This window comes from Anas platyrhynchos, chromosome Z, assembly GCF_047663525.1.
Source record: "Anas platyrhynchos isolate ZD024472 breed Pekin duck chromosome Z, IASCAAS_PekinDuck_T2T, whole genome shotgun sequence".
Lineage (NCBI taxonomy): Eukaryota > Metazoa > Chordata > Aves > Anseriformes > Anatidae > Anas > Anas platyrhynchos.
Genome location: NC_092621.1, coordinates 75,603,733 through 75,623,114, shown reverse-complemented (window position 1 = coordinate 75,623,114; position 19,382 = coordinate 75,603,733). Strand labels below are relative to the sequence as shown.

At 45.9% G+C, this 19,382-nt stretch overlaps 1 protein-coding gene across 1 annotated transcript; it reads left to right on the top strand.

The window, feature by feature from the left end:
- Positions 1-5,968: 5,968 nt before the first annotated feature.
- On the top strand, positions 5,969-19,309 carry SLC46A2 (solute carrier family 46 member 2). The gene is made up of 4 exons (XM_038170139.2): positions 5,969-13,841; positions 15,014-15,097; positions 16,975-17,131; positions 18,603-19,309. The coding sequence occupies exons 1-4, from the start codon at positions 12,779-12,781 to the stop codon at positions 18,658-18,660; spliced, it is 1,362 nt and encodes a 453-aa protein (XP_038026067.1). The 5' UTR covers positions 5,969-12,778; the 3' UTR covers positions 18,661-19,309.
- The last annotated feature ends 73 nt before the right edge of the window (positions 19,310-19,382 follow it).

The window sequence follows — 19,382 nt, the reverse complement described above, 5'->3', positions numbered from 1 at the left end:
CATCTCTAACTATATTTATACAGCATAAAAAGCCTTCGGAGCAGAGTGCTTTGTGGGAGTCTCCAGGTTTCCAGGCAACACAAAAGTTAAGGGGGGGGAAGTGAGTGAGAAAGATTGAGCAAGGGAGAGCAGACACAGGAAGAAAAACGTGACTTTTGCCATTCAGCCAGTGTTTTCAGCGCTACAAGCAGACCGTAGAGCCTCTAGTCGTTGCTTAGGCTTGGGATCAGCAGTGAAGGATTAGTGTGCATCTGTGTGTGTGCGGGTGTGCGTGCACGTGTGTGTGTAGGCGTGAGGCGCGTGCGAGAAGGCGTATGGTGGTGTGTGTGTTATTTTCTCCAAGGCTGTTTACCAGCTACAGGGGTGAGTGCTATTTTTTTTTTTTTTTCTGAAAGGGGATATAAAAACAAGGCACTGAGTTAATGCAGTATTTGTGATATTAAAATTTGACCCAACATGGTATTTGCATGAGTCACAATTGCAAAGTATTGACCAGTTTTGTAAGCTGACAATTAGGAAAAAAAATGTGGTATTTATTCTTGTGCTTTGTATTTGTATGTAGTATAGAGGCTGCGGGTTTACTCTTTTCTTTTCATGCAAGCAATACAATAAGAGTATTTTACAACTGGGAACCATAATTTCTGGACCAGAAATGAACAAGTTTGGGAGGTGACAGAAAAAAGGAAAAAAAAAAAAAGAAGGAAAGAAAAAACAGGAAAAAAAAAGAAAAAGGGGACAGCTTTTTTCTATATAAAATGTTCTGCCTTTTTTATAAACAACCAATTATTGTTTTTGACTTATTTTTAAAAACTATTGGCCTCAATGCTGGTCCTCCCTTAAGCCACTCCTTGGTTTTTCAGCCTGCTACACTGTTTTATCCTGAAAACAGTGCTCATTTCCAGTGAGTACCGATACTGTGAACATACTTCTGGTGCTTTTCTTAAACAAACACAGAGCTTGCAACCAAATGATTTTTCCCACACACACAATTTCCTCCAGCATGCGCTCTCTGTCCGTGGACACTATAGCATTTTGAGGCCTATTTTCAGGGAATTGCAGTGGATATGACTACAGGCACCCGTAAACTCTGTGGATTGTCTCCCTTAGTGCTGCTGAGCGAAAGAAAGCTCTGCTGGCCTGTTTGCTGTGAGGAAGGCAGCGAGCTTGTCTCGAGGATGCCCTAGCCTGGGTGCAGGGGGACACCACACACACATGGGGGCAGGACAACCTCAACAGGGGCACCCACTGACAAATCCAGGTGACCAGCAGTCCACAGGTGGGTTCAGCCTGGCCATGAGGCTGTGGGAAAGGCAAGTGAATGGTGCCGCAGCCCAGCAGGACTGAACGTCACATAGCATCACCCATGAGTGCTACGCACCTGTACTAAGAGAAGCCCTGGCTCCTTCCACCCCCAGGCAGAACAGGGGTGAGACTGGGAAAAGTGCCCTGAGCTGAGGAGATGGCCCTGTGCTCATGGGAAGGTGGTCCTGCATCAGACAGTGCTTCCTCTGGTGTGTGCTCCCAGGAACTCACATCTTTCATTTTCTTTAATCTGGAGGTCTACCTTTCCCTCCTGCTCTTCCCACTGGAAGCCACTGACGTTGACCACCCGTCACGAGGCACCTCCCCATGAGTTGCATTGACCCCCCTTGGTCTTTGAAGTGCAAATGACATTGCCCCCTGCACCGGAGGCGTGTGGCATGTCAGTGCCGAGCAGCCAAACCTAGCGTCCAGCAGTGTTCTTCTCTTCCAGAAATTATGGACACTCGTCCGCCGCACACATTCAGTGCTGCACCCGCGCGAGTGCTATGCCGTTTACTTGCCTCTTTGTTATTTCATTTGCATGCTACCGAGCTTAGGTGTTTATAAGTATACGCCAGTAATACATATCTATCTATATATAATATATCCAATGCAACCAAGGAGCACTATTGCAGAGTTAACTTTGTCTCCACAGAAGAAACACTCAGATCCTTTCCTGTGGCAAAGACTGGTTTTAATGAAACTGTGTATTGAGGGATAGTTAAGCATTAGCATTAGTGATTATAATCAGTTTGGGGTTACAGTGCAGGTTTTCTGAGCAATTTGTTTTAAACACTGCCAGTTTGGGCTTCACCTTGCTCCGTATTGACGCCGTCTGAAGGAAAATACAGTAGCATTGATTTGTTTGGCAACCAAAAGGTGGCATCCTTGTCATGACTTACCAACCAGTTTCAACAATACCTGGCTTTCTGTATGTTAACCACTTAAATGTTATCCTGCTTCTGTTTTATAGTGACTGTGAGGCCTACAATGCAAGTATATAATTATTTTCTCATTAAAACAGAAACCCGTGTTGTGTTTCTATCCAGCTGACTGTGCCTTCGTGCCCCTGCAGGGCACGGAAGCAGGGCAGCCGGCCAGCTTCGATGCTTCTTGCTGCTTGCCCAGGGCTTCAGCCCCTTCCTGCTCAGCTTGGCCAGGAGAGACCCTGTCCCTGCTGGAAAGCCATGGCTACACTTGCCCGTATGGGAACTGGAAGGTGCCAGGGTGTCAGATACAAGGTGGCTGGAGACCAACTCTGGGGGCTTGATGGGAACCAGGGGGGTTCATGCCAACCACTCTCCCCATGCCAGGAATATTCAGTGTTTATTTGTTTAATTACAACCCTGGTACACTGGAAGAGGCTGAGGACACAGGGATCCCTGCAGGTGCTGGGCCACGTTCAGCGATTCCCTCACGCCCTCTGAGAGCCCTCCTCTTTCCCTTCCATGCACAGCACCAGAAATGCCCACAGAGGAAAGTCAAGTCAAGTGTGGATTTCCTCTCCAGTGAGCAAATCCTGCAGATTTAGACATTGCACAACTCAGGCAGTCGTGTCAGTGGGTGGCGGGAATTTTGGCAACGAAGTCTGCTATTAGCAGTTGCTGGTATTTGTTTAATTAGAAACACTTAGGACATTGAAAGTACCTGCCACCCCATGGCATAGCCAAAATGGAATTTGCCAATCCTCGTGGTATTTTTGCTAAGTAATTGAGGACTGTAAAGGAGACAATTTATCCATCATTTCTGGGGTAGGCCTGTATAAGGTGAGTATATTGCACCTCTAAATGCTGTAGGAGGCTTTAAGAAGCCACAGTCTCCACCACAACGAGAAAGCAAATGAGAGGCAGAGGATCTCTTTGGCAGATTTAGCTTGATCTAACACAGGGCCACAAGGTCAGGTAGAGCCACACTGGTGACTACATCTGATTCTCCCCAGACCCTTTTATTTTTTGTTTTTAATCTTGCAGGTGGGCGACACATGACCTTCTTTTTCCCTTTTTATCCTGCAATCAGGAAAAGCATAGATAGGAACCTTTCAAAAAACAACTTTGCAGCTGTGCTAACCGCCTTCCTGGCATAGCCAAGCATAGGAAAGAAAGCCTCTGCTGATATTGAGGAGCACCTGTGTGTTTGTGCCTTTCCTTTTGTTGTCCCTGACAAGCAGTGTGAAGCCACACTCCAACATGATGATGTCCTAGAGCTGGCACCATCCTCTCCATCAGGTTTCCCAGATTGGGTGGAGGCAAGGAAACAAAATGTTTTCTTCAAAGGTGTGTGGCAATAGGATATTAAAAAAGTGGGGCACACACCATAAGGAACCCAAACCTGGGCACGGCAAGCTGTAGCAGAGGAGAGATAGGGCTAGGCAGGACCAGAGTTACAAAGATTAACATGGATATTAGCTCTGAAGATGACTTTTGATGATGTTCTTGTTACTGAATTGACTACGGTGAGCAATTCAGGAGACTACTGGCAGCAGGTGGGTCCATCTCTGTGCTCCTCACCAGAAGAAAAGCCAACCTGATGTTTCACATGGTGAAACACATGGCAGGGGTTACACTGGCATCCTGTCACAGTGACACCGGGGTAAAAACATATTAAAAAACAACAACGATAACAACAAACATCAAAAGAAGAAAAAAAAAAAGAAAAAGAAAAATTGCCATCCAGACCTCAGGGTCTGCTGCTAGCTCTGTCTGGGCCCTGGTTACTTGGTCACCTAACCCACTGATTTATTAATAACATTTCCAGGAAGAGAGGTATTACATCAAGCATTAAACGATGGATCACCAGCAGGAACTGGAGTAGCCTCGGTCCCATTCCAGTCCCTCCTGGAGATTTAGCCCCTTTGGCTAAGGATAACACTGCCTTTCAGGTGTGATACAAACCCTCCCAGACAAACTACCAAGTCACAGTGGTGGTACCAAGAGATGGAGGGAGGCTCGAGGCACTACTCTTCTGCAAGAGGGGCAGGGGAGGGACACAACACAGTGGAGTCACTGCTTTGGCATCAGTCTTCAGGCCATCCAGGTGCCGAGCCCATGAAGACAGCACTGGTGTTATTCACACAGCGAGCGCTCCTCAGCCAGCACAAGACAATAAGAGGAGCCACAGCACATCTCACAAGGTTCCAGCTGGGACACTGGTGGGAATGGAGGGCCCAGAAAATGCCCAGGGTGTGCCTCCTCCTCTGAGAGCTCCTCAGGAGCACCAGACCTCACAGCCAGCTCTTTCTGGGAGCAGCTGCAGACTCTGCATTGCCCTGTCAGGCAGGCTGGCGCAGGGCTGCAGCTGGGCACACACTGTGCAGGGACCATGAGGTGCTAATCACTTGCTATGGGGAACATTGCCAGCTGGAAAGGAGTCTGCAGAGGACGGGGGGAAAGCTGGTGGCGAGGCTGCAGTGCAGTGCGAGGGAGGATGCTTAAGTAGAAATGGCCCCAGTAAGTACTTCTTCCTGTTGGAGCATCTCTCTCTGCCTTACATTAAAATGAGCAAAGTCCTCAAACTGCATCTGAAGGACAAGGAGCCAGGAAAGTGCCGGCATAACAAATGGATAGTGACATAACCCTGGTGAAGTGCTCATACAAGGCTCTGAAAGTGTTGCAAGCAAAAGAACCAGTTATTAGAAAGGAGGAAAGAGCTTGAGTGTCTGTGAGAGTCACCTCGATGGAGAAAGGTGGAGTTCCCTGGTATACAATGGGAACTGACTTGCCAGACAGCTCTGTCACCCCCACATTGTGCAGAGGAGGCAGGAAGTGCTCAGCCCTACTTAATTGGGGTGAAAGAGGGGAGGCAACAAAGTAGGGCACTTGCTTACTCACTGGTAAGGCTTGTTTGCCTCCAGGAGCATGGCTCTGGGCCACAGCACCAGCCCACAGCAGATCCAGACTTTCACAGTAGTACTTTTTCCTGTTCCCTCCCATCTCCTTGCCCTCCAGTTCCCTCCGTTTTCCATGTGATCCTATCCTCACCCAAAATACAGCTGTTTTCAGGTACCAAGATCAATTGTGTCCCATGAGCATGAGGATCTCACCCTGCTCCCACTGAGCCTCATGGGATGAAGAAGACCCTCATCCAGACCATGTCCTTCACCGCAGGTCTCTTACTGACCGTCTCTGCAGGCCTCACCAGCCTCCAGTCAGGCCTGCTCGCATGTTGGTTCCCTCCCTCAGATATTTTTGCCAGAGGACCATGTGGAAAATAAACCAAGACCCACAAGACAAACCTTAAAGTGGACCAGATGTAAAAGTACCAAAGCACTAGAATACCTAAATACCTCAAAAGTCCTTTTTCTTTGAGGGCTACACAGCACTGAAACCATCTGCAAAACAATGGTGTGGGCTTGTGTCAGTGCAGCATGAAACGATGCAGGCATGTTATTGGGGTTGATCTGGAAGGGTGTTGGGGCAGAGCCAGGTGAAATGAAGGCTCTTGGTTACATTACTCATGCCAAAAGGAGCGTGATTACAGCTTCCCTTTAATTCGGTGTTAGAGGGAAACAGCTCAGCCAAGCTCCAGCCATGGACATCTCCAGAGAAGGCAGACTGAGCTTACATAAGGTGGAGAGGGTTGTTTCTAAAGAGGAAGTAAATTGCAAGTTGTGGTACTTTCTGTACAAAGAAAGCAAAAATTTCTGGCAGGAAAAGGGGGGGAGGGGGGGAGGAGCAGATGGATAAGTAAAGCCGGTCAGAGGGGAGTGTTATAACAGTGGAAAACAGAAAGACAAATAGGGGGAAATCTTGCTGATAGCAATTTACTCATGCGGGGAGCCATTTCTGAAGCCAGCTGAAAGCAAGCTCGGACCATGTTTGAGCACGGTTGGAAGCTATATGGCAACAAGCATATTTAGCTGAGCTCTTTGGAAACCAGACAAAAAGCTCTGCCAGTTACGTCACAGGTCTCATGTGGTGCCAGGTCCAAGCACCACTGGTGCAGGGCAAGATTCATCCCAGGTGTCCTTTGCAGTCACTGCCTGCTGAGTCAGTCTTCAGCAAATGGAGAAAGGAAACAGCAGAGTGATAGCATTGTTCCATCATTTACAGGCATGCAGCTTCTTTGAGCTTAAAAATTAAAAGATAAATCAATACAGCCTGTCTAAGCTTTGCAGGATATTTCCAAGGAATTTACCATCGAGATGCTTCAGTGCCAAGGGACCAAGGCAGCATTTTGGTACCCTAAAGGGCTTGGTTTTTCAGATCTTCCTTAATATCTCATACCTTTCCCACACAGAAGTATTAAACCATTATTTTTTTTAAACATCAGGGGCATCATTCTCTGGTTTTGCTTCTAGGCATCTGCTCACTTTGCCCTAGACTGCCTTGGCCACGTATCCTTGTGGCAAAGCCTGAAAGCTCATGGCCAGACAGCCGTGCTCTGTTCATCTGGTGGTGGCTCCCACTGCTCCGTGGAGGTGATGTCCAAGGGCAGGGGCATCACTGGCACTCAGACAGTGACCAAGGTGCCCGGTGCAACACCATGCCAAAGTGGGTGAAGTGGTTGGGGGGATGTCTCCTCACTGTTCCTGTGCAGTTTCAGGAGGTATGAAAGCTTTTGGAGACCCTTGCCAGGAAAAGTGGAGTTTGCAGCAGGAAGCAGCAGCCCTGCTCTCAACCACTGCAGCCAGTTCAGCAGCTATACCGCCAGGCATAAAATCCAACCCTTAGCTCGGCAAGGATTTGGACACTACAGAGAACTGAAATGAAGGGAAAAGAATAACAAATGCCAGTTACAGCAGCTGTCTTGCCACACAGTTAAAATTTACTATTGTATATATATTTATTCATGCTTCTTAGACATTGAAGAACTGCAGCCTGGAAAAAGTTAGCAGCAGGAATATTGTTGGAAAGCTTCCCAGTCTTTCTTGTTTCCCTAGTACCTTTTACCCAAAAGCCCTCTTCAACTCCAAAATTCTCCTCCGAGGAAGGGAAACTTCAGAGGAAGAGGAGCAATATTTGAGTCCCGTTAATGTACTTTCATACACATACTGGACTACTATGGATACACAATGCTGTTTGTGACTCGTTCACTCAGTACTGTGTGCCTAGGAGGATGCTTGCTAAAATCTTCCTAAGCAGTATGCAGTGAGACCCACATCGCCATATCTACCTGAGCTTTCTCTGGAGCCTGGAGCTTTCTGCTGGAGCACCTTGTCTGAGGCAGTCCTGCTGGCCCCAGGGATCTGAGGCATGCTTGCCCTTTGGGTGAAGTGAAGGTGACACCTCCACGCAGAGTTGCAGAGCCCTATCTGAAGAAGATAACCCCATCTGTGCCATTCTCCACCAGTGTCCTGCAGGGGAGCAGGCAGGGATGCAGTCCACCATGCACCCTCGTGGAGGAGCACCTCCAGTTTTACACCACGGCATGGACCAGAAAATAAAATACTACCTCTGTCCTGACATTTTGGGATGCTGGCACCTTTCTCTGCTGTCAGAGGGACCTCTCCACTCAGCCCCAAACAAGCACCCCAGCTTCTAGGGTGTAAGAGAGATGATTATCTAGGTGTGGCTATGGCACACTTTAACAAACAGGGCTATCCCTCCTTGTGATGTGAGGTTGCCTGGAAGCCCTCATTTGCTGCTGGGAAGTGTTTGCAGTGAGACAGTGACACACAGGTGATGCTACCATGCCACAGCCTCATACCCTGAAACCACCTCAGGCTGAGCTGGGCAGTTGCCACCAGCTTTGATGGGAACAGTCCATAAAGGATCTGTCTGGCCACAAGCAGCTGATGCTCTGTAGTCAAGGAAGATGTTTGAGAATTTGCTCTTCTGTTTTGGAGCTGTGTTTTTGTGTGATGTTTGAGCTGAAGTTCAGTAAACTCTGGTGGAAGACCCACCATGTGGAAAAAGAGTGTGGTGATGCTCATAAGTGTCACCAGAGTAAGCTGCAGCATCTGCAACTCTCATGCTGTGAGTGGTTTCTTTTTTCCTTTTTTGTTTGTTTGTTTGTTTGTTTTGTTTTGTTTTGTTTTGTTTTGTTTTGTTTTTGTTTTTGTTTTTGTTTTTGCTTGGTTGGATTTTTTTGGCATTTGTTGTTGTTTTGTTATTGTTTTCCAAACAAACTGTGAACACATTTGACAGGACGTTATGCATAACCCAGCCTGGAAAATTTAAACACCCAGTGACGAAAACCATAGTCAATCTTTCTTGCCAATTTTGTTGTTCAGGACCTAGCCCAACAGAGTGTGCGGAGACTTAGAGGCAGCAGTTAAGACCTGCCTGCTCTGAACCTAAGGGGTGGGTATCACTGAGGACCTTCTGCAGGTGGTGGCCTGCCTACATTAAAACAAACAAACATGTAAAGTAATAAATAAAATTATATCTAAATAGCTTTCCAGAGGTTTTGGAAGGAGAGGGCAAGTTTGGGTTTAGAACTGGGTTTTTACAGGTCATTGTCTGTACTGCATTTGGTAGTAAACTTTTTTAATAGTCATCTTTTTGCTATGGTTATTTCATCGTTCCAAGCCAGACGTATTTCACTTTATTCAACACAGGATAGATTAAGCTTCATTTCTAGGACAATTTGTTTCATCTCATTACTTAAGTCCGTCACTGTTTGCACACTCAAACTTTGTGGCACTTGTGTGCCAAATCCATATATGCTCAAAAATATATATATACATCTATATATTAATAAAAAGTAGGATATGCTCAAAAAAAAATAAAATAAAATAGTGTAAGGATTATCCGGTGCTTAGCTAAAAACTACAGCAGGATTCATCCTGCGGTCCAGCTGATCAAGCAGATGCTGAATACCACAAGGAGCTTTTTCCCTGTCTCCATGCAGAGGATTACTGTTAAAACATACAGTTAACTGTCAGCACTAAATTGCCTAAATTCCTTGTGCTAGAGAAAAAAAAAAAAAAAAAGCAGACTAAAAGCAGACTAAGCAAAAAGCACATGTAGAAAATGCTGGGTTTTGTTTATCCAGCAGAGGGAGAAGCCCAAAGGAGGCTCCAGCCAGGTAAGCAGAGGACTCTGAAATTAGAAAAATAAACAAAACCCTGACTTCGAAGGTTGAAAGCAAGATAATGCAGATTTATGGTGCTGCTTTGTCAGCCAGATCTGTGCCAAGGGAAATAAAACTGTGCTGCTGTTTCCAGCTCCTCCAAGGGAAGGAAGGCTGGTGGGTCTCCCCTGCCCTGCCATGGGGACAGCCCTTGGCCCCGGGGGCTGCAGCATCCATCCTCAGCGCCAGTGCCCTCCTGAAGGTCTCTCTGAGGAGAAAATCCTTTCTCTCTAGCTTTGCAGCCTTCCCGCTGGAAGGAGGCACACAGCTGGAGGAGCTGGCACTGGTGCATGCATGTTGGCTGGGGCTGTGGTGATGCTTTAGGGCCCTGGGGAGCCGGGAGCCATGTGTCTGCATCGCCTGCGGCCTGGGCCTCTGGTGAGAGGTGTCAGAGACCACACGTCCCATGTGATGGTCCCAACATGTCATCTGGTCTCATTGTGCCTCCTTAATGCTGGGTGGCAGGCCCAGGGGTCACAGTGTCCGAGACACCCCAAGGTGCACCCCTCTAAGGGCCCTGTGCCATGCAGAGACCCTGGTAGGTCCTGGTCCCTGGTGAGCCACGGGGACAAAGCAGGGGCTGGTGCCCACGTCTGCGGGAGGTGGCCTGCTTTGTCAGCAGCAGACAGACAGGAAGCTGGGCTCCAAGCCACAGAGGGAGAGAGCACAGCTTGGCACTGTACCCTGCGGTCATTTTTTGAGGAAGGTGCAGTTTCTGTAGAAAAGCACCTTTACTGGAACAGCTGCTCCTCCCCACGGTCCTAACCAGTTCTCCCCACCTTCAGCACTGCAGCAGTTTCATCTGGGTTGAGACCTGAGCATGCCCCCATTCACATAACCATGAAAAACAGTTAAAAAAAAAAAAAAGTAAAAATCAATGCATAGGAATGCATAACATGAAACACCTATACCTGGTCAGATTGACAAAACTCCACAAACTGGCATGATGTGGTGTTGAGCTGGCCTCAGGTGGGTCTCCAGGCAAGATGGCTGTAGGGTGGGATGCCTTAAACACCATAGTCCTTTTCCAGTGATCTGTATTTTTGCTTTTAAACTAGTCTCAGCAATTTTGTATGTGCATTTTATTAAATGTCAAGAGCCACTCTCTGAAGGCCCCATTCTGTTAATTCTGCACAAAAATGTTTTAAAGCAGACAGAAGTGTCCCTTTAAATATTAGCAAAATGAGAACTGGGCTTCACGGAAAAGCTGATCATAAAGAATGTCAATTTTGAAATCTTTGTGGGATCAGATGAATATGATATTCATGCGAAGTGCTTTGCAGTGGGAAATATTCTAGGGCCTGTGTTAAACTTATATTTCATTTGTATTGCAATTGCTGAAATAAAATTATACCCTTCCATGAGCACTTGCTCTAAAAGGCACATTTAATGAGAATGAACACTCAGAATATCCTGGAAATATATATGTAACTCATGAGATCACTAATGGCATTTAGCACAGTTCATTAGCTATCTGGGCCTGAATAGCGTTGAGCATAGCACAGTATCACCTAAATGTCAAGAGTGTCAGATGAATAAGCCAGACAGCCTGTACAGGCAAAAAAAAAAAAAAAAGTGTGGAGGGAAAACATCCCATATTTAATAGCTGAGAAGATCCGCACGCTCTTAAGACCAGTGCCTATAACATTCCTCTGCATGCCAAGATAACCGATATCTCAAATCAAAGCTAGATCAGGACAAAGCTGTTTATCTTTCCCTCTAATGTCTGGCAGAAGATACAGGGCTCCCTGGATGCAGCGAAGCGTAGCAACTCCTCTGGTTGCATTTGTTGACTGAACTGTTTCCAGGCTGCTGCCAAGGGGTTTTCAGTAAGGCTGTCTGGAATTTCCATCCTCTGGAAATATTCCAGGCTTTGGAGAAAAAGATTTGTCCCACTTCTGAGCAAAAACTAAAGAAACTATCACACCTCTTGCAGAAAATATGAGGAAAAAGAAAAAAAAGAAAAACAGTTGGAACAAAACAGACTGTATTCTACAACTGGCTAGGAGTCTTTTGGTCTGTTAAAAGAAAAAATTCTGGTGAAATTGAAATTGTCTAGCAGCAAATCATTCTAGCAGACAATTTCCAGCAACTTTCTGTGTTAGCTCTTGGGATTGTTTTTTCCTCAACTTGAAATCTAAAACAAAAATTTTTGCATAAGTGGAGTAGGAGTGAAAAAATGAAACTCCTGAGCCATGAGTACACAGGCATTGAGTAGATGCCACCTGAGTCAAGAGAGAGTGCAACAGATGGGGGTTTTAACATTGTTCTAGGAAATTAATCATTAATTTATTTTTTAAAGTCATCACCATAAATCTTCCCAGAGCATATTGTTACTCTGCCTGCTATGATTCACTAAGCCAGCGCAGGGTGAGGTCATTATCATTTCAGTTAGTACTTCTGAGGCTGCCAAGTATCCCCCAAGTGTTTCCTACAGCCGGGGACGCATACACCTTCCCTGGCACTGGCAGCCTGGGTAGCAGCAAAGCTTGAGGCTGCCTGCCAGCTTTGTGAGCCCGCACCTGGCATCAGTACCTGCGGAGACACATGGATCGGAAAAACCCTTCCCAGAGGTGGGTTACCACCCCAGCTTCCAGCTCCGGTTGTGGATTGCTGGGGTACAGCAGTGGCCGATGCCTTGGTATAAACTGGGGCTTTTCTTCTCCTTTTGGAAAGTCCCACATTGTAAAGCCCAAGGACAAAGCACACAGAGTGGGAGGCAGGTTACTAAAAATAGCTTTTTTTTTTTTTTTCTATTTTCATTTTTTCTTTTTGGCGCAATTTCCTGGCTGTATTGTTGAAATAACATTGGAGTGTGATGTAGCAATAGGGCAGATGGGAGCAGCTGAGAGTCAGAGATCCAGCAGCACACGTTTGTGTGGAAGAAAGGGAAAGGGCTGGCATGAAGGAGAATTGGTGAATTACCTAGCAAAAAAAAAAAAAAAAAGCACTCAGCCTTTCCCTGTCCCCACAGCTGAGCATGGGCATTGTTTCCCTGAGAGTCCTCTGGCACATGAAGGATGCCAACAGTGTGGAAAAAAAGTAAATAAATTCTGCAACCACACAATCATGGCATTTTCACTTCCTAAAGTGGGAGACAGAAATTCCCCCGGGTCATATGATCTGTGTTGAAATGGCACCAGGAAGAGCAGCAGCAGCAGTCAGCGAGTGCAGGGCGTCTCCATCGGTACAAAAGCCTCTCCTGCCTGAGCTGGAGGTCAGAGCAGCATAGGGATGTGTGTGCATGTGCATATGTAGAGAGGCGAGGTGCAAATATCCTCCCAGCCGGATTTTCTCTTGCACAACCCTGATTCTGTGCAGCCCAGCAGACCTTTTATTTTCCCTTCGCCTCTCCACTTCAAGCATGCCTCCAGAGCAGAACTTCTGAAAACACCATTCCCTGCAGTGCCTCGCTGGAAAAACAGCTCTTCTCCTTCCCTGACAAGAGGCAACCATCGGCACCATGGTGGGGATGACGATGATGAGAACATGGGTTGAGCCGGTGGTTGCAGGCTCCCAACTGGCCAGTGCCTTCTATGACACGGCGCTGCTGCTGGTGGTGAAGAACTACTACAACCAGACCAACTCAACTGCTCCCTCTCACTTAATGCAAGATGCTCAGCAGAAGGCTGTCTCTAATTTTTATATCATCTACAACCTCGTCCTGGGCCTGAGCCCGCTGGTGTCAGCCTACGGCTTGTCCAAGCTGGGGGACAAGGTTCATCGGAAGATCCCTATCTGCTTACCTCTTCTTGGCTACCTGGGCTCCAAATCTCTCCTGCTCCTCCTGATCCTGCTGGACTGGCCAATCGAGGTGATGTACGGGGCTGCTGCTTTCAATGGGCTAACGGGTGGCTTCACCACGTTCTGGGCAGGCATCATGGCTCTGGGATCCCTGGGCTCCTCTGAGAGCAGGAGGTCTCTACGGCTGATCATTATTGAGCTGGTGTACGGCCTCGCTGGCTTTCTGGGAAGCATGGCATCTGGCTACCTCTTTGTCGGCTTCAGCGACCGCTATCGAGAGGGCACTGTGCTGGTGAGCTGCAGCATCGCTTGCTATGCTTTCTGTCTCCTCTACAGCATTTTTGTCCTGATAGTCCCCAAGTCAGCACCCTCCTGCACAGCCAAAGCCAAGGGTGTAGAGGAGGTTGGTGGCCAGGTACCAGCTTGCACAGGAGCAGCAGAGAGTGCTCAGCCTTCGGAGAACAGCAGCAAAGCCCCAGTAACACCTTCAAAATTCATCATCATCCTCCTCTTTGCGGCAGCAATCCTCTATGACCTTGCCGTGGTGGGTGCCATGAATGTACTTCCACTCTTTTTGCTCAGGGAGCCTCTGAGCTGGAATGCTGTGCAGATTGGCTACGGCAATGCCGCTGGGTATGCCATCTTCATCACCAGCTTCCTGGGGGTATTCGTGTTCTCCAAGTACCTTAGGGACATTACCATGATCATAATTGGAGTGGTGTCCTTCACTGTTGGTGTCCTCATCATGGTCTTTGTGCGGTGGACATTTCTGTTCTACATTGGTGAGTAGAGCTGGCATCAGTGCCCTCACCCTGTACCTCTCTCGTGCAGCACCCTACAACAACCTAAGGAGGCACACGCTCCTGCCAATGCTTGGTTTAAAGCTAATTAACTTGAAATTTGTCACCTGGTCATAATCCAGATCTGAGTGGGGGAAGAAGGCTCACAATGGAGGGAGGGGGGAAAGGAAGGAATTGTTGCAGGCTACCAGCACCAGCCAGCCATACAAAGCACTTGCATCTCATGAGGTAAGGTTTAAAGCTAAAATGGAAAAAAATGCCAAAGATTTCCTGTTAAGTGAATATCCTAAGATGTGATTTATTTTTGTTACTTTAAGGTTTTTATGTCTGATGAGAAACTTAATAGCGAAACATTGGTGTTGCTCTAGCAACTAAAATATTACGGGAATGAACTATACAAATCTCACACTATATATAAATGACCAAGGGATGGGTAACAATAGATGTGGCAGCATCCTGTGACGAAGGAAAGGCAAGTTTATTTTTGGGAGATAGCCTCCACAAGAACACAGGAAGCCAAAAACCAAGAACAGCATCCCTCGTGGCAGTGAGATGGGTGATTCATACCTGACTAACAGAAAGAGTATCATACATTGCATGGCTTTTGGGTCTTGTTTCTGAAAGTGAGAAAAAAAAAAAAAAAAGTCTAAGAGAAATGAGCCAAAGAGGTTTTCTGTTTGTGCCTACAGGAAAGGAGAAATCAAAAATTAAACAAGTATGCTCACAGTAGAGAGAGCCTAAAATACTGCAGGCCAAAAGCACCATGAGATAAAACATGGTGTTATGAGTATACTGTTCTTGTCAAAGCTGTTAGCATAGCATCAGACTTGCGTCATCCACCTCACTACCACAAAGGACAGTGCTCTCTAAAGATACAATGGGATTTGGGGCTGGGACCCAGAGGCCATGGCTGGCTGGGGCAAAGTGCCTCTGCTAGTTGCAGCAATCGGTGGCTTATCCACCACCTCCCGGATGAAGCAAGGAGCTGCACTCCTACTGAAGATCAGTACTAGTTTCTGAGGCTCAAGGGACATGACAAGGTGAAGCAAAGGCCCTGCCCAAGCCAGAGGCATGCAGCCTTCAAAAGCAGTGGTTGCTGTGTTATGAGACAGGGAGCAGCTACTGATGATAACCACGTGTTCATTGCATTGCAGCACGGGCAGTGATGCTCTTTGCCCTCATCCCCTTGCCAACCATCAGGTCCATGCTATCCAAGCATGTTGAAGGATCATCCTATGGTGAGTACATCGGTTACCTCTCTGATCAAAAAACTGCCAAATCCCTCCATTTGGGTACAAGAAAGTTAAGTTAGTGCTACAGCCTGTGCATTGCATCATAAAACCAGAACAGCTGGTACTGCAAACAGGGAGGAGCAGAGAATCTTGCAGGACCAGCCTGTCACATCCAAACTTCTCCTCCCTAATTGCTTCATCATTTATCCACAAAATTTTCAGAACATGCTTCAAGAGATTACTATCAGTGTGCAGCTCAAAGGCAGGGAAAATAATATCTGAGGTACTGCTCAAAAACACAGTGCTCCAGGGAAAAACAAGGCAATGCTGGGCTGAAGCACAGTGACACTCACATCATTTATATTTGGCTTGTTTTACTTCCAGTTTTCAGAAGAATGGATTTCTTTAATCTTTTTCCGTTACGGTCTCTAAATATGCTTCCAAGCTTTTCTTGGCAATTTGTTCCTGTCAGAACATAATTTAACTAACAAAGAATAAATTTTGCCTAAGAAAATGACCCCTTTTGTTCAAGAGGAGAAACAATTCCTAATTTTTCTATTAACTTTGCATTAGAAAATAATGAAATGTGTGTATTTTACAACATCATATTGGAGGCTGCTATTTTTACTCCAATGGCTTCCTTTTACTCCAATTGCATCCTTTCCCTTCTGCCACATCTCAAAACCAGGAGCAGAATCCATCCAGCTCACTGCTGATCAGGCTGCTTGTGCAGCCCCACTACAGTGTGGGGACACAGTTCCAGAGAGCTAACCGCTTCCAAGACAGTAAGTTAAAACCCCCACCTGACATCCAGTGCTACATTCATTTTTCCTCAACAGAGGGTTACCATGCAGCATTTTTTGTCTGGATAGCTTACAAATGCGATCAAGCAGATGAAGAAATTAACTTGCAGTGCTACTGCTCAACACCCGAGCTCACTATCCTTGCATCGGAGAATAATATAAGAAACAGTCACGTGAAAGCTGTGCTCTGTCACCAGTTCATTCCTACTGCTGTTGTTCCTCTGTAGCAAGCTCACATCCCTGCCACAAACCATGCAGCTCACACCCAAAATTAATCATCATGTTCTTCAGTCATTGAAAAATCAGCATCTTTTGTCTTTAACCTCCACCATAAGCCATGCATGCAGCACCTGATTGCATGAACAGAGCAGTTCACAAGCAGGGCAGTGCAGCAGAACAGCATTGCCTCCTCAGCCGGTGGCCACTGGCACTGTGCATGTGGAGCAGTCTTCAAGGGCAGCAGGGTTGGTGCACAACCCTAAATGTGCTCCTAGTTTGCACGTTCCAGGAGGGCTGGGTTGCCCTCTCTTTCCCCATTTACCATGTTAGAAACTGAATGGTGCACTTAAGCAAAAATGGTGATTCCCAGCTGGGATTCAATTTCTCCCTTTCCTCCTCCATAAACATCACACAGACCACACACAGCTCCCCATTTGAGGCATTATAACATTTCAGCCCAAAGGACAGCACTTCTGCACTATGGCAGAAGCAGCCCCTGCCTGAAATCTCTCACATCCTGAAGACATTAACCCACAACTTCTTTCCTATATCCTATGGAAATGAGCAGTTATTTCCCAGTTTCTGGCTGCTCTTCCAAGCAGCAACCTCAACATCTAGACTGTTTAAGCAAACAGTTTTCAAGCTACGTCTTTGTCCTATGCCTTAAAGAAGGAAGAGACACTTAATTCTGCTCCAGAACAACAGCAGAAACAAGCTCATGCAATCCATCACTCGTTAAGCCATGACTACATTGCTTTTCCAAGCCATGGTAGTGGTGGCACCTGAATGCTGCAGGGAGGTACCGCAACAGGTTTTTTTTTTCTTTTCTCCCTGATGATAAATGATGTTCTTGTTTTACAGGTAAGGTGTTTGTCCTGCTGCAGTTGTCCTTAGTCATCACAGGAGTAGTAACATCTACAGTCTTCAACAAAATCTATCAAAGCACACTGAACTGGTACAGCAGCTTCTGTTTCATTTTGTCTTTTCTAGCTGGCTGCCTCAGCCTCCTCCCTTTAAGGTAAGGAACAGGAATGGTTGTCTCTGAAGGGGCATGTTATGTTTTCTCCTTGCTTCATGTTTCTAGGTATTATGTGTACAATAAAGATTTGAAAAGGAAAAGTGGTTTTGGATTAAAAAAAAAAAAGGAAAGGACTCAAAAAGTAAAACAAAACAAAAATTCTGTGGAAAAGAGGTGACAAGTACCAAGAAGGTTCAAAGAGTTAAGCTTTCAAGTGATATAGCCACTGTTTTTAATCTTCTTTTTGTTTGATGTATTATGAATTGCTTGTAGGAGGAATATTTGGCAGAGTTTAAGAGCTAATAATCCCAGGGGACAAAGCCTCTGCACAAATGCCATGCTTGATATTGCTAAAATAGTACTAAGTAGAAAGGGAATAATCCCACACAAAGTAAAACATTTTTTTTTTTTTTGAAAATCCATTACGGGTTACTTACTCATTGTGACAGAATAGTTTGAGTCTCCCTTGGGTGTTTCTTTCAAAGGTAAATCATTATGATACAGTAAAGAAAATGGTTACTTTTCTGATCCAGTGAGATTGCCCAATTGTACAGCTGAAGAGTGACTGAGAGTTAAAATTTCAAGAACAAGTTTTAAGTGCAATCCCAGATAATTTAAAGAGAGAAATCTGAAACACCTCCATCTACTCTTCTGGAGTCTTTAAAGGATCTCCCTGTAAATATCCCCTTGCTCACCACCCCTTCCCCAAACCCCTCCAGCTGGATATATTACTAGAAACAGCAGGACCCCATGAAGATAATACGAAATGTAATAATGCCAATATCTAATCTATGCAGCGATACTCTCATTCAGATGTAAGACAGCTAACATCTGATCCCAGATAAAACCCTTGTCAAGTTTGATTTCAATTTTTAAAGTTTCTCCTTGTATTTTCTAACTCATCATTTCTTAAACATAACCCTACTGTTTAACAGTGAGTCACTGCAAGCTGCTCAGCTGCTTTACCACACACACTCCCAGTACAAGCAGTCATTACAAGCACAAACATAGGTACTGGGAAAAAATATGTAAGATACAAGAAAGACTTTTTTTTTTTTTTTTTTCAAGTGAGAACAGTCCATTACTGGAACAACCACCTCTGGGACAAGGTAGCATCCCCATCACTGGAGGTTTGCAAGACGTGGTTGAACAGGGTGCTAGATAATCTCACCTAGGCTCTCTTTTCCCTGTGAGAGATTGGACCTGATGGTCTTTTGAAGTACGTGGGTTGTACTGTGATTCTACAAAAATCTGAAAGGCAACAAACGGTGGCAGCTTCATGGCTTGTACTTACAGTGGTAGCTTACAGAGAAGCTGGCTGACTCTTGAAGGGAAGTACATGAACACTCAGCTAGCTCCAGACATCACAGCAAAATTTAAGCTAAAGATTTAGTAAGGAACATGCAAACTGTATTTTGAGAAAATAGTTTGGTAGCCCTCTTGTAATCAGCGTTTTTATTGTTCTTCACAGCATTGTGGCCATCAAACAACGTTCAACCACTGGCTCCTTTCAGATTCTCACCAAATGACAGAAGCTTTACCACCGAAAGCATCTTTTGGTCTTGATCAGTTCCCTGAGCAATGCGTGTGGAAGGCTTCCAAGCATTTGTCCCTACCACTGCCTTCATTACAGGAACCATCTCATCCATGTCTTCACCTCACAGCATGCCACAGTCCCTCAGCCATTGAGCTTACCCAGGACAAAGAAGTTTGCCCTGTTATTTTTGCAGTAGGTTATTTTGCAGACAATATGCACCGGCTGTTGAACACCAGCAGTCTCCACAGCACCCTGCTTCCACTCCAGGCTACTTGGCAGTAGCGGAGACAGACAAGAACAAGGTAGAAGTGACAAGGGTGTTTCCAGGCACATCATCCAATTTAGAAGGGGAAAGCAAAGCATCAGCTGTAGTTCTTCTCGTCTCTTTGGTCTGAAACCTGAGGACAGTGCTGTGACTGTGGCTTTTGAGGCAGGTGTCCACAAGCAGCCTGCAGTGTGTGCACGGTGGTCAGCAGGATGTGCCTACTTTCTGACACAAAGTATGGACAAGTGTGAAGAGTGTCAGCCCAGCTGACTGATCTTATGGAGAAGACTACTGAAATACAGAAAAAACATGGTAAAAAGATGTAAGATTAAGGTACATTTTTGTAATCCCTACAATAAAAACACTCCTCAGTAGATGTTCACACCCCTAAAGCTTATATTGGCAATGGAACAAGCCTTTAAGGGAAGGATATTTCTTCAAATAAGATA